Here is a 15,012-nt window from a genome sequence, read left to right on the forward strand (position 1 = left end):
ACTATGGTGATAGACATAGTTCTGAGTTCTCGGAGCTGAAGCAGCTCAAGGATGATTAGTTTTTGCACGGATTGCGTCTTCATTTGGTCTGTACGTGCTCTTATTTGTGTTGCTAGTGAGGCATTATTGGTAAGTCATGGTAAATGGTTTTGTGCCATATTTGTTCTTTCAGGTTGTAAGTAGGAGAGGTGCCGTATGGCAGTGTTGAATGCAAACTGATTTTGAGAGATACAATGTTTGCTGAGTATAGATCACTTTGGAATTTGCCAGTTTAACAGCAAAAGATGGTTGCTTTGGTTACTCTCCTGTTTTTCTGTCGAACACACTAACCTTTTGCTACTGTAAAAGAGGTACATGCAGGTAGGGAATTCATTCATTCTACAATTTTTCCATCAACGACGGTGAAACTAGCCACAGCCTGTACAATCAAGGACAGTCAAACAAGCCAGGCGTGGCGCTGAAGGGAGGGGACCCATCCCAATCGTGAGCCATTCGGATTGAATCCCATGGCTAGGAGTTTGCATTTCTGCTTGGGCAACTGATACGCACCCAAGCCATCCTATCAATGAGACATGTTAAATTGCTAACACCGCTGATTTTGTGCATGTGAACACCTTTGCCCAAAAGAATGTAAATGGTAATGTCTGGGGCATCATCAGACTGTACATCAAAATCTAGAGACTGCCTCATGAATCATAGTTAAACCTTGAGTTTCGACGTTCTTCGTCTCGTTGTTACAGCAAATGAGACAAAAACTATGATTGTCGTGATCCCTAGACCAAACAGGACCACCATCCAAGGAGAGCAAATCCCGTCCTTGCAGACTATGCTTATCCAGCCCTGAAAGATAAGCGAAAGCAAATGAGGCTAGCAAACCCTAGCACAACAATACCAGAAGTAGTAAGTCTTTAGTTTCTTCCATCGCAGATGAGAACTGTCAATCCTATGGTATGTGCATGCACTAAACATTAGACATTTTGAATGTTCATGTCATACCAAATCAGTTAGAAAAGTGACATAGTTTAGTACTTAATGATGGTCAATACGAAGCCAGCACCCTTTTTGTTTTCGAAAAAACAGCTGGATTCCTTGTTTCGCAGAGTTATAGAGATCGTTTTGCAATGCTTTTTACCAAACAGCATGCAATAGTTGACATGGGTATCCATGGTACAAACTTTCAACCTCGCCCAAAGTCCACCACACATCACTGAGGTTATGAATTCAGGCACGAAAGCTTGTCAAACTATAATGAACCATTAACCATATAAAGTACTGCTCTATGAGTTTGAATGAACCTCTTGTTCTGCCAATTGTCTGTGCTGCCCCACCATGGAATGTTGAGCTTTTAGCATAAGATGTTCCTGGGTAAAAATTTTCTTAGCATGCTCATAGAGTTCCATGTCAAGGCTGTTCAAGGAGATAATTTGCTTCAAAATTGCCTCAGGTACCAGCTTTCGGGCCTGCAAACAGAACTTTCAATGTCATTGTTGAAATATTCTAATATGAAAGCAATTCATATATAAGCTAGAAACACGACAGGAACTTTCTAATTATTAATGGAATTTCATGCTATGACAAAAAGATATTTGCAACACTCGGATATTTACACACGTATGGTTATGAAGTTTTGAGCACGTCAGGCTTAGTGTTTGTATACCTACATTTTTCTTGGTCCTCAATTTGTTCTTGATATTGACAGAAAAGAATCAGGTATGCGCATCATGCTGTAAATTTGTATCACTAGCAAAGCAGAAAACGAAACAAGAACAATCTTCAAAGTAAACTTCATTCCCCCTTTGGTTCTCACCTCCTTTGAAAAGTTTGCTTCCTCAACTTTCTTTAGGGATATTTTACGACGGTTAGATTGAGATTTTCGCAGTTTAGCAATGCAAGTCTCATAAGCTTCCATCAATTTACCAACAGTCATCTGGCATCAACAATAACATCACATTGAGATTACGAGGTAATAATAAAAACTCTACACAAATAATTGAGCAGTTCAGGTGGTGTATTACATTTCCTTTTCCATGTTCATCCCTGGTAGCGTTCAGAGCTTCATTATTTTGCCAGCCATGGGTGCTATTCTATCAGGAAAAACAGAAATATGAGGAGAGAAACTGTAAAGCTACCATCTTATCATGCAAAACCAAACAATTCAATGTAAAGCTTAACCACCCTAATACCAGATGTTCATGTGTTTCTTCATCCTCTGGATCTAGCATGGATGGGTGAGAGTCTGTGAAAACAAGTCAGAGATTAGATCCTCATTTATCATGTTTGATTTGGCACAAGAATATAAAATAAAAAATAAAAAAAATTGTGAACCATACACCTAAAACAAAGTAAAATATTTTATTTATGTCATTATTTCATGAAGTCACTTTTCCCAGAAATATTGCTTTCCTGCCCTAATGTTTTTAACAAGCACAAAATCAAAGTTTGCCACTTCGACAGCTACACCAGCCACAACTACCAGTGCTGCTTATGCACTTAATGATTGATGAACGCATTCTTTCCACTAACTTTATTGAAGGTTATTATGTTTCTTGAACTCTCTATTTGTTTCTTTATGAGTTATGAACATACTGCAACTTTTTATTGCTGTATGATAGTATGCTTGCGATCCAAGAATTCAGCAACGCATCGCTGATTCATTTGGGGGTGTCTGATCCCAAAACTTTTTTCTGCCATATCACTCAATTTCAATAGAAATAAAGATAAGGGGCCGTCACCCTTTTGTATAAAGCAACATCAATACAACTACTGGAGACACAATTATAAAGTAGGCCACCAGATTGCATCGTATATTACCATTCCCACTGGGTAGATCTTCCTTGATATCTAAGTTCAATGTCGCAGACTGTGAAAGCACCTGTGCTCCTACCATATGAGCAAACAACCTTGCTGATTCTTCATGTTCTTCCGTAAGTCCTACATACAGCATTCGGTCCAGCCTATTCTGTAGTTCAAAATGATGGCATTAATTTCGGTAGGAAGTATATAAGAACTCCAGATGTAACTTTGTATAGTAAATGTACATATTTGGTTGAGTAAATGTTACTTGCATAATACATCTATCCACTGATTATATTAATTCTGCAGGAGAACATAGTCAATGCAGTAGTGTTTTACAAGTTAGAGATTGTAATAATGTATCATATGCTAGGGCCGTTGGAATACACATGGAAAACAGACTTTCATGACAGTCATCTCTTTGGTATATACCTTAGCAACTTCAAGCACAAGACGACCAAGATTGGGATGCTTTCTGACACAGTGTCGAACCTCATGTGCTCCATCAAAGTATGAATTGTTCGTTAGCCCAGTAATCTGCCACGGTAACATGTGAAAACAAAAACAAATTAGAAGCCAGGTTGTTAAAGCTGGCTGGGAAATCATCTGCAGGTAGATGTTTACTAGAGTCTGCTAGTGAAAGAAAATATTACACATAAATACCCTCAAGACATAACATGGTACTGAGTACAGAATTCAAACAGAATCACTGAACATATAAATTGATCACTCCTGACAGGAAAAATGTGTACTGGGTCACTAAGATGGAAAAATGCACAGCTATTTCTGGTCACACTTTCCGCACAGGCTTTTCTCCCAAGGGTTCTTGTTGAATTGCTGATGTTACTCAGGAAAAATGAACATATTATATTGCCATGGGTAGAGTGTGCATGGTGACGGAAGTAGAGGTTTAACTGTTGGATATATCATATATAGCATAACTGTCTGCTGGTAAGAATGAAGTGTAGATGCTCTGTAGGGCCAAAAGCTGCAAGGCTAGAATTTTCCTTGGTTTGTCAACATTTATCATCATCGTTCTGAATTCTGATTAACAATAAGCATCTTCGCGGGATGCAGTGGCTTTTGAAGTGCGAACATCTTTGCGGTAATAACTAATAAAGTTTTTCGAAGTATGTGCACATAAGTTCACTATTTGCTGACTGTGTAGCTTGAACTATGCCGGTTGTTCAAGTAGATCATGATCACATATTCATCAAAAATAGTAGCAAGATATGCCCATAATCACAGGTCTACACATACAAATGTATCATCTTTAGAAAATAATCAAAATTTTACATATTGGATAGAACTACCAAATCACCATTTCAGCAAGTGTTATTGCATGATTTATTACCAGGGCGAATACTAATATCCAAGGGGAAGATAAAATGTGTGGAGGACAATCATACTTTCCAATACACAGATACAGAAGAGAGAGTAACCAAATAAAGCCATACAGGACTAGTACAACAAAAATCAAGATATGCCAAATGACAAGTCATCATACCTGAAATGTAGCGCCATTATGAATGATTTCCTGGGCAACCGGATCATTGATGTACTGGTGTAATGGCATAACCATATCCTCCACATCATATGCATTAACCTTCTTGCTACTATGCACTTTGTCAATCCCCCTGGCATCTCTCTGGCAAAATACAATATATATCACACTTATTGAAGGGATAATCTAATACAAGCAATGGAAGTATGATAAAATTTTGAGTTCACTGATTCCAAAAACAATATATGTTTGGAATCTATACTCCTAATTGTTCAAACCAAATGAAGTGCAAACTACTATTGGAGCTTAAGGGATCGCACTTGAAAGCCTCCTATTGACAAAACGAGGATGCTGAGTTGCTACCCTGGAACACTAAAAAAAAGAAAGAAAATATGGCAGGGAAACTGTAACATCTAGAAGCTATCTGAGGTTCAAGAATATGATCTACTGACTGAAGTCAAAATTGCTGCATTAAACCGACTGCACTTTGAGCTCATAATCATATCCAACATATCTTACAGGAAACCTTCTACTATAATACAAGGATGAATCTAAGCAGAAGGTCAAACTGCAGTGAATAGACATACCCTGGTAAACAGATCTTCTCTCATCCATGGAACCAAGTACTTCCAAGGCCATATGTCCAATGTACTTACAGCACGAGTCTTTGTTAACACACGGCTCGTCATTAACTTCGCAGAAGTTAAGTTTGGGTGCACAAGGAATCTAGCTGCAACTTCAACTGAGAACTCATATGTGCTAAATACACGATCAATTGGATTTCTTAGTATTGTTACTACGGAAGCTCTCTCCCTTGGCAGCTTGGAAATTAAGCTATAGTCATCATGACTAACAACCAGCTTGCAATCAGGATGGCTGACAAGAAGACATATAAACGTCATTAGTACTTGCAATTTGTAAACAAATCATCCTAACAAAAATACTAGAACTGACCTCATGGGACAAATATTTTCTAAGTATTGCAATTGAAAACTGCACCTTGAGTACATAAAATTTTGTTGGCATGACCCATAGACAGGTCACAACATCCATGTAAAATGCCAATTACTGATTTCAAGATGTACTGCCTATGTGTATACTAGAATGCAGTAATGTGTATACTAGAATGCAGTAATTAGCATACAGGGAGACCCCATCCAAAAACCTATGTGTATGGTTCAGGACTCAGAAAAGGTATTCATAATACAGATATTGTTTAACAAATAACTTTTCTCACCTTGGGTCGAACCGCAGTTTATCATAGGAGCGCGGGCATTCCTGCGCATTTGTATACAGCTTCTTCAAGAAGCTGCCAAAACATGGAACGTCAGCGAAATACACCTTAGATTACGGCGAACCAAACTGCTGCAAGGTCCAGGAAACGTACCAGTGAAAGTAGGTACGGCCTCCGGTTCTAGGAATGTGAAGGAAGAACAGCAAATCCTTGAGGCTCAGTTTGTCACCATCTTTCTCGCTTATCGCAGTTGAATCCGCCCAGCCCTTAACGACTCCCTCGCAGTGTTTGTGCTCGTCCTCGGAGCTGACGAGTGGGAGCAAGGCCGCTGCATCGCCAGAACGACCAACCATTACCATCGCGAATCAGAGCGAGCGTGATTCGTAGCGCAAAGAGCGCAAGTCCCTCGGACGATGGTTCCAGAGAACGAATCACCCTATGAACGTCACCAGCGCACACGGCGCGCAGCCGCAAAGCAGAATTCAGACGCGCCGGGGCTAAGGCGAGAGCCGAGAGGGAAGGCGCACCTGACACGACGACGAGGAGAGCGAGCGCGCGGACGCCCAATCCGAGCGGCCGCGCCATCGATTCGGCGCCCCCCCCCCCCCCCCAGATCCAGCAGCGAACGCGGCGGACCAGGCGCAGCGATCGGGGGAGACGAGGACGAGAGAGCCGGCGCCGCAACAGCCGCGACGGGTGGGAGGAGGGCAGCAGGGCAAGGGGGCGGGGCGTTAAAAAAAGGTGGGGGGAGGAAACGGAAGGATCACGAGAGGGCGGGCTGTGGCGGGGACCCCAACTCGGCGCGCGGCGGCAGGCAGGGAGGGCGGCCTCGGCCTCGGCACCGGCGCGGGCGGCCCGGCACCAGCCGCTTTCCTCGCGCTCACCCCCTCGGGTCCCGTGCCCGTGTCGTGGTGGCGTTGATGTTTATTCTCTCCCACTCTCGCCCGCGCAGCTGCTGCGCTAGTGCCGGTCGCTCTCGGGCGAGCGTGCCGAGACCGAGGCAGACCTAAATAGTGGCAGTTGCAGCGACAGTGGTGGGACAGTAGCTAGCGATAGTGGAAATAAGATTGAGTCTTGGAAGCTGATTTTATATTAAAATTGCTCCTAGCGTTATTAAATAGGCTGGTCGGGAAGTGGTTTTTTGCGGAAATCACTTTCCGTTTTGTATAACGAGATGAGAGCTGAAAAAACTAGTTTTCACCTAATTCTCAATTGATTCTTCTTGATTTCAACACAATATTCTCTTAAAAATCATTTTCACTGCTAACATACCAAACGATTTTATAAATAGAATCACTTCCACCACAGAATCACTTCCACCCTACGTCCACCACATAATCACTCTCACCACAGAATCAGAACTCTACCAAACAACCCCTAAATCCTATACGATATTGTTTTATAACTCTTGTGTTTATTTTCTTTTTTATTTAGCTTAACTATTGAATCACCAGATGAATAATATTAATGAGATTTTATAAAAGACTTTTTAGACATGATATTGTAGAATTTGTTTTTGACGGTTTTGTGAAAGAAGCGCAGGCGGAAGTCCAGTTTTTCTGGCCCTGCCGGCCTCGGCAGGTGCGGGTGCGGTCCCCCTCGTTCCTTCCCAGATTTGCAGTAGCTCACCTAGCGGTGGATTTTGCCGGTGGGTTTCTCCCGTTCGTGCAGCGATGGGTGCTGCGATCTGATGCTTCAGGGCCACTTTGGTACGTATTGTATTGCGGCGAAGAAACTTTGCACAGCCACGATAGTCTTCCGGTACTCTTGCCATGACTTTCTACGTGATCCGTAGAGTGCTGAGCCGGGCTAAAAACAAGTTTGGCATGCCTAACCTGTTGCCGAGGATGAAACGGCTCAACTTGCCAAACTAGTCTATCAGAGTTACGATACTAGCAAACCATGCTCCCAACCAAACGCCTCTCGTAGACAAGGATCAACCAGAGCACTGGAGCGTCAGCACCTGCCCGTTGACATTTGCGGATCAAAGTTATTGATTTGTAGAAGAAAAAAAAGGGAGTTTTATTTCATCGAGCGAATGAAAACATCACGAGTATCTTTTAATTTTTGTCAATTCATTAAATATTCCTTATGACTTATCATGTGCTTTGAGCTCCAAAGATCCGAGTGCACATTTTAGCATATATGAGCTTAGATGGTGCACACATCTGAAACTAAGTGGTGTAAAATTGTGAAATTAAATTGCTAATAACTGATATTTTATTTTATTTTCTATGATGCAAGTGCACTATTGTAGCTTCACCCCTGACGTACATGTTGTTTCGCTTGTTTGGTAGGGAATGAATGAGTGGACACTTGGCGTTGCGTCCGCTTTGTGGAAGCAGGGCTGCCGGATTCAGGCTCTTCCTGCCTGCGTAGTGCCGTTTGGTGGACGACGGATGGTGAATGGATGGTTACCCACTAATCAGGGTTCCTGTCCAGCAAAACTTTCGCATCATGTGTGTCCTACTCCCTGCTGCTGCCGCCGCCGCCGCCTTTCGTATGGTGCGGCCGATATTAGTAGCTCGCACACGCTTGGCAGACGAGGACTCTCTTTCCCGTTCGTCGCTGCTGTCAGATGCCATACAACATCGATTAGTTTTCACTAATGTTTTTTGGTAGAATTGTGAAAAACTCAAGCAAATGATTGGTGAAGTGTCGATTGAAATTTGCTTACAGGCACTAGAGCAGTTAAAATTTTTACTTAGTTCCTTCGTCAGTACATGTATCGAGCATTTTAGCAGTCTAAAGAACATGCTCCCAGTTTTTCAAGAGCTATGAGTGAGCACAAAGATATTTAAAACCAGAAAGACGGCCAACCAGTCTGCCACGGCCACGACACAACGTACTACTGGTATGCTATCTCATCCGGAAAAGCAATCCTATCGCCTCCTCATGCTAAATCCTTATTGCTAGTCTAGTCAGCCTACACGTCTTTGTTCGTCTTGATCTACTAAACAATAATTCTCATCACCACCAATCACTTCATAGGAGAGGGGATGAATATGATGATCAGTTGACGACCACACCATTAACCAGCGGTCTGGGTCAAAGCCGTTTTTGTTCGACAGATTATTGACTAGAATCCTCTTTCAACAACTGTTAATTAGTCCTCAAGGTGTGTGGTGTTTGGAACATGATAATGTTCTACTGCTCATATGACAACTGAATAGTCTTCTGTGACGGTAAAGCTAAAACACATCTCAGTGTTTATTCCTTTCCACACCCGATTTTTCTGTCCACCCGATTTGAGCCAAGATACCTGCTGAGAAATGTCTTCTCCACCTCCAAAGAGGCTCCGCCGTGAGATATGATTAGGGTTTGAGGTGGCGGGGGGCTTAGAGGGAAAGTCAAGTCAACGGCCGAATCGACAAGGTAGGGAGCTTAGGTAGAAAGGAAGAAGATGGATGGTCAGAGGAAAAGTAAGGAGGAGGACAGTTGGATCTTGATCTAATGAACTCAGTGACGAATCTAGATTCCAGAAGTAGAGAGCTTCGTCCTCTTTTTCCTCATTCCTCTCTTCTTCCTTTTCTCTTCTTCCTCCTCATCCTCTTTCGCTCTTCTTCTTTCTCTTCTATGCCCAAAAATGATAAGGGGGTTTGGGGACTCTCAAGTGTGCCCGAGAGGTAGGGGCTCAAGCCCTAGCCCCCGATGGATCCGTTGCTGAACGAACTCAAAAATCAAGTGCTAGGTGCTAAGAATCACTCGACTACTCGAGTACAGGATAGACAGACCCCTTATGTAAAATTCCTAAGTTATAAATAGACCTCGGATCATGTATCTATACTATAAAGCTTTGCATGTCAATTTTATAGCAACAACAACAATCAAAGTAATCAAACAAAAAAAAACTTATAAAAACTCACCTGTAACCTTAGGGGATTGTCATTTTTTTCAAACACGCAAAAGCTTTGCATGTCAATTTTATAGAAGGAGGACTGTAAGTGGGTCAAGGTACATAGCACAAAGGCTTAGCGCCATAGACCAATTTTACAGATAGTTGTGATTTACATATTAAGATGACAATAACAAGGACGACCACAATGCTCCTAGCCGGCTACCCCGGCCACAATCAACATCCTGGCTGTCTCCCTTAAGCTATGAGAGGTGGCATCAACATTAGTGGGGGTTTGAGGATCATGAAGATATAATGATATATTGTTTAGACAAGTAATTATAGTTGAGAGTATCACTTTTGTAGATAGTTTTTTTTTACTATACTATAAAGAGATATTTGGGTTTAGTAACTTGATCTATTGTCTTTAGGTTATATATTTAATAGTGATACACATTAGGCTTAGCTAGTCCTAATATATCAAAGAAAGACACGAGACATTAAGGAAGAAAAGCCATCGAAGCTAGGACAAAGTTGAATTAAATTGGACAAAATACTTATCGTATTACACTTCCCGAATGATTCGATGTGAAAACAAAAAGGTTCATCAAAATTTTCGATGTGCATCGAAAGGTTAAACCAGAACAAGTTTTCAGAGAGAGAAGTGAAGAAATGCAGACGCTAACACTTATCTGATGATCCGTTGTTCTCATTAGAAGATGAATAGTACACTTATCAGATGTTCCGATGAGCACACCAGAAGGTTTATACAGAGAGGTTGCTCGGCTTGGAGTTCACAAGATATACTCACTAGATGTTCCGGTGATGAAGATTGAAAACCATTGGTCATCCGACGATATGGCAATGGACTCCAATGGCTAGTTTATGTTACACTCACCGGTGTTCCGGTGCTAAGAAAAATATGTTCACCATATCATCAGATGTTCACGGTTTTCTAGATTTGAGAGGCAACGACTAGTTTTGAAAGTTGAGACTATAAATAAATCTCCACTCGGCCATTTTAGCGTGCTAGAGCTCAAAGGCATACACTTGTGAGTAGTTCTTACCACTAAAGTTGAGCACATTCAAGACTAAGATAATTAGCATAAGATTAAGAACTTGATAACGCTAATTTAAGTCTAGTGTGCATCTAAATAGATGATTAGCCTAATGTTGTATCGTGGTTAGCAGGATTGATTCCTAAGGTGCAAAATCTTATTTCGGTAATATAGAAACACTATAAACCTATAGTACGTTTAAATAAAAAAAATTATCTTATGATTGTAAGTGATCCTATTAGGGAATCACTTATCCTTAGTCATGCATATCTTGTTAGCTTTTTCGGCTCTTCCGTTTCTCTCATCACTCTCTAATTTTCTATTGGTAAGGCTATCTCTAGCAGCTACCTCAAATTTTTATCCTCAAAAATATTATTACAGCATCCCCTATTACTATTACAATATCCTTTATTTTTTCATCTCCAACAGCTACCTTATTTCCTACCTCTCTTTTCCTCCCTCTGAACCCACTATCAGCCTGTGAACAGTACTGCTACAGTATTACATACTGCTACATACTGCTAGCAGTACCCTGCAAAATTACAGCTACATACTCTCTCCGCAACACTGTAGCACCAAATAGGGGAGCCGCTGAAGACCAATTTCCAGTGCTACAGTACTTGCGGGGGTACTATAGCACTGGATATCTCCACTACTGGAGATGCACTAAGGGCCGCCAAATGGTGCAAATGGCAGGTGCGGATTGAGCTCAGCATGGTACAGCGAGTAGTCGAACCCAACAGCGGAGAGATCGATCGCAGGTGTCGCGGTCGCCTCGGAGACGACCTCGCCGAGCTCCGACTCCGCCCCGCACATAAACATAGCCGTGTCGTAGTCGTAGCTGCTCCCGGAGCAGTGTGGCACGGAGAAGTAGCTCGACCCGGACGGCGAGAATGCCGCCGCGGGATTGTGCGGCGCCTCGCTGGCGTGGAAAGGCACGGAGGGGAAGGAGAATGAAGCGGAGGGCGCAAAGATGGTGCCGTCGTGGTTGTGAAGCGGCGGCGCCTTGGTCTCCACCTTCAAGACGTCCTTGAAGCCCACGAGCAGCTGCGTGCTCGGGTCCTGCGCCAGCGACTGGCTGACGTCGTGCACGGCGGGAGGAGATGTCGCCTGCCGCTGCTGCTTCTGGTGGCAGGTGTGCACGCCCTGGTATGTGACGTTGAACACGGTGAGGTCAGAGTCCGAGCGCTGCACTTGCTTCTTGGCGGGGCACCCCTGCGCGGTGCGGTAGGTGCACCGGTAGTAACCCCTGCAACAACAGCAATACATGTCAGAGTCGGTGTGTCACACACTAACACTGAGAAGTATAACTCCGTGATATATTAGTACATACGATCTATCTCGATCGTCTATTTCTCTCACTTGATACTCATACTCTCATTGATTCTCTTACCTACTTTACATTTTTTTCAGTTTATGAATCTTAATGTAAATAAACGGTACTGATAAGCCATATGTCTGTATGCCCTTGTGAAAATTTCTGTTCCCACTGACACAGCTCGAATCTTAACTTTCATCACGGGAACTGAACGGTCTCCTATGAAATTTCTGCAGTTTATTTTTTTCGAGATTCATATATTCCAAAGAAGTCTTTATATGCGTAATTTCTTACAAAATTTATGCACTCTTAACTTCTAAACATGTAGTATCAAGATACTAGATACGAAATTAATCTGCAGTTGTCGATGCGGATGTTTGAGAGTTTACCTGGGAAACTTGGCACCGAGGATGTCCTTCTGGCCGTACTTCCTCCAGCTGATCCCGTCGTCAGGGGTGGCCTCCAAGTTTGCATCTGGTACTCGGAATTTTGCGGTCCATCTTGGTTGACCTTTCCTGTACGGTTTAGGACCAAGAAAATGAGGGTTCAAATGTTCATTTTTGTGTTGACTTGCAAATGCTGATATTTGACAGAGTGTTGTATGCCTATGTTCACAAAAATTCCTTTCCTTTTGACCAAAGAAACATAGACTATGACTGTGAGCACCATTCATTGCCCTACAGTAGGACATGTATCTTCTTTTTTTCGAGAACAAGCCTTGGCGTGTTTTTGCATTAAGAGAAAAGAAGCAAGATAGTAGTACAGTTTACTGTTCCTCATCCGACAAGCAGTAAGGTATCTTCCAAATGCATATTTCAGATTTACTAACGTGGTCATCAGTTTAAATTTTTCCTACATTCTCGAAAATAGTTTGAAAATTTCCTGATTATAAAGTATACATGGAATGATCCTTATTTTTTCTCAAATGTTTTCTTATGTTGTTCACCACCTTTGAGAGAACAAATTAGAAGACATTTCTTGTACATATGCACATTACACACTACTGCTGCTGGGCCATCCACAATCTTTTCAGTCATGACAGATAGAGCCACCGATCGGCAAATTTTGATTATCTAAAAGATGCAAAATGATGTTGCGATGGTCAGCATTCACGCCACAGCTCAAGAGTTGGCCATGCCGAGATGTGGGAAGAGAAAATTCTATTGGACCAGACGGATGTATGGTTTATCATAATCATTTATTTGTATTATGATTCGTGTTGAAAAGACGGATGAAAAAATTATAAGATATGTAAAAGAATTAATTGATGAAAAATATCAAGTGAGAGGGATTAACAGATAAGATAATTGGTATGTGCACGTCTTTCCCTTATGTGTGGCGCCAAACAAGGACTAACCGCTTTGAGTTTGAAGTGAACGCACCTTCTCTTCCACATGCTTCGGCGCTCCTGCGCCCCCGTCGGCGTCCCGCCCGAGCTCTCGTCCGCCGACCGCGGCGAGTCGGAGCGGTCGGTGCCCCGCGACGACCCCGACGCGGCTTCCATGGCCTTGGCGACGGACACCGCCTTCCCGAGCGTGCACTGCAGCCGCCGCGCCGCGCCCCTGTAGTCGTACTCCGCCCGGCTCCGCGGGTCGTCGGGCAGCTGACCGAGCTGCCTCGCCTGCTCCTCGCCTTCGGCCAGGATGCCCAGGAGCATATGGATGCCTCCTCCTCCTCCTGCACCGTCCTGCATGGCAAATCTGATGCAGGGGATCGAGCTAGCAGCTTCCGGTTGGGTAATGGATATACAGCAACAGCTCGTTCTTGGACCAGTCGGTGGCTGATCAATTCAGCAGCAAGAATGAATCGTTGGAGGTGAAGAAGAAGAACAGCTTGCGTACGACGCGGTACGGCAATGACTGATTTGAAGCGCGAGGCTAGCAGGCAGCATCAACGGAAGGACCATGACAGATTCAGAGAAACAGAACAGAAAAGAAGAGGCAACGTACGATACGAAGACGACAGTATGAAGAACACAGGAAGATCTCTAGTGGCGAGGTGGTTTTTGATATTCACCTCCCACTCGGGGACGTCACCTGCTCGGTGCGTAGCATGCAGCTTCTGAGCAAGAGAATGGCGAGAGACTATAAAGGAGAAGAAGGGAGACAATGAAAGGAAGCAATGCTTGTTTCGAGGAAAGATGAAAGGAAACAACACCGAACTGATCAGTTGTTTCCTTGTTTTGCACTGAATCTGACACTCGATCTCTTCTTGCAACTCGCCTACTCTTATCAACGATGAAACCTGAAATGAGAAGGGTGGTAGTTATAGAATGATGTGTACTAGATTATAAGGCCATAGTTTTCGGTTGGGTTTGGGGCTGGACTACTGCAACACTTTGTGGTCTTCTATGTGTTGGTGACAGGGAGCAGGTTTGACCGAGGGAAACCGAGTGAATTTGCCACGTATTTTCCTTTTCTTTGGATTGACCAGTCTTTGGTCAGACTCGTTATCGTACTCGAGGAGTAGAACGGAATTGCTAGGTCCACTCGGTAGGGGAAAGGCTCGGCCCAAAAAATAGCATCTTGTTAGTGGGGGAAGAAATAAATGGTGCGTCTTTTCCTAGTCTCAATTTCCTGAAGATCTCTTGTACTATATTTTAGTTCAGATACATTACTGGTATGAGAGCTGAAAATTAAATTAGCAAAAAAAAAATTAACCGCTACTTCTTCGAATCGGATGGTTTGCTTAGACTGTATTACTGAAACTACACCGTAAAAATTCTAATTCTTTTAGGGGAAGTGAAAAGTCTAATTTTGATTGCAGATGTAGAAGAATACAAAATAGTTCTCGAAAGATTTCCATTTTAAAATGAAATACTTCATAAGTGTTATAGGATCATGTTCATATGAAGGCATATGAAGCACTCGATCTCATGTGTACATATAATGAGGGAAATGAAGTCGGAAGGCTGCTCTATTTCGGCTAAAAGCTCGCAAGATTGTACACTGAAATTTTGCAAAAATAACGTTGTAGACACATACTTGACTTGATACTCCTGGAATAGTACGCTTATTCTCACTGAAACAAAGGACATGTTCTCTGATTCTTCTGCGTTTTGTGTCGGCATTGACTCACCAGAGACCGCTTTTGGAAAATTCGGCAGACGGCCTAGGAATATTCAAAACCAGGACAGTGCTGAGTGCTGACCGTTCAACCCTGCAATTTTACTGGCCGAAATTATTATAAAAGTAGTAGAAGAAGAAGAGATCACAATAATATTGGTAAAGGAGAGGTCAACGGAGAAGGTTGGAAGAACTGGCATGGAAT

At 42.8% G+C, this 15,012-nt stretch overlaps 2 protein-coding genes across 2 annotated transcripts; both read right to left on the bottom strand.

Moving 5' to 3' along the window:
* Positions 1 to 596: 596 nt before the first annotated feature.
* LOC133930826 (protein-tyrosine sulfotransferase-like) lies at positions 597 to 6,502 on the bottom strand. Its single transcript, XM_062377583.1, has 12 exons — positions 6,059 to 6,502; positions 5,685 to 5,859; positions 5,535 to 5,606; positions 4,885 to 5,173; positions 4,301 to 4,441; positions 3,226 to 3,330; positions 2,812 to 2,959; positions 2,184 to 2,236; positions 2,016 to 2,084; positions 1,808 to 1,927; positions 1,296 to 1,460; positions 597 to 840 (listed from the first exon to the last, which is right to left on the bottom strand). Exons 1-12 carry the CDS (start codon positions 6,114 to 6,116, stop codon positions 700 to 702), a joined length of 1,536 nt encoding a protein of 511 aa, XP_062233567.1. The 5' UTR covers positions 6,117 to 6,502; the 3' UTR covers positions 597 to 699.
* Positions 6,503 to 10,905: 4,403 nt separating this feature from the next.
* LOC133930829 (transcription factor WRKY19-like) lies at positions 10,906 to 14,068 on the bottom strand. Its single transcript, XM_062377586.1, has 3 exons — positions 13,125 to 14,068; positions 12,132 to 12,257; positions 10,906 to 11,673 (listed from the first exon to the last, which is right to left on the bottom strand). The coding sequence occupies exons 1-3, from the start codon at positions 13,433 to 13,435 to the stop codon at positions 11,091 to 11,093; spliced, it is 1,020 nt and encodes a 339-aa protein (XP_062233570.1). The 5' UTR covers positions 13,436 to 14,068; the 3' UTR covers positions 10,906 to 11,090.
* Positions 14,069 to 15,012: the final 944 nt, after the last annotated feature.

This window comes from Phragmites australis, chromosome 10 (genome assembly GCF_958298935.1).
Source record: "Phragmites australis chromosome 10, lpPhrAust1.1, whole genome shotgun sequence".
Taxonomy (NCBI): domain Eukaryota; kingdom Viridiplantae; phylum Streptophyta; class Magnoliopsida; order Poales; family Poaceae; genus Phragmites; species Phragmites australis.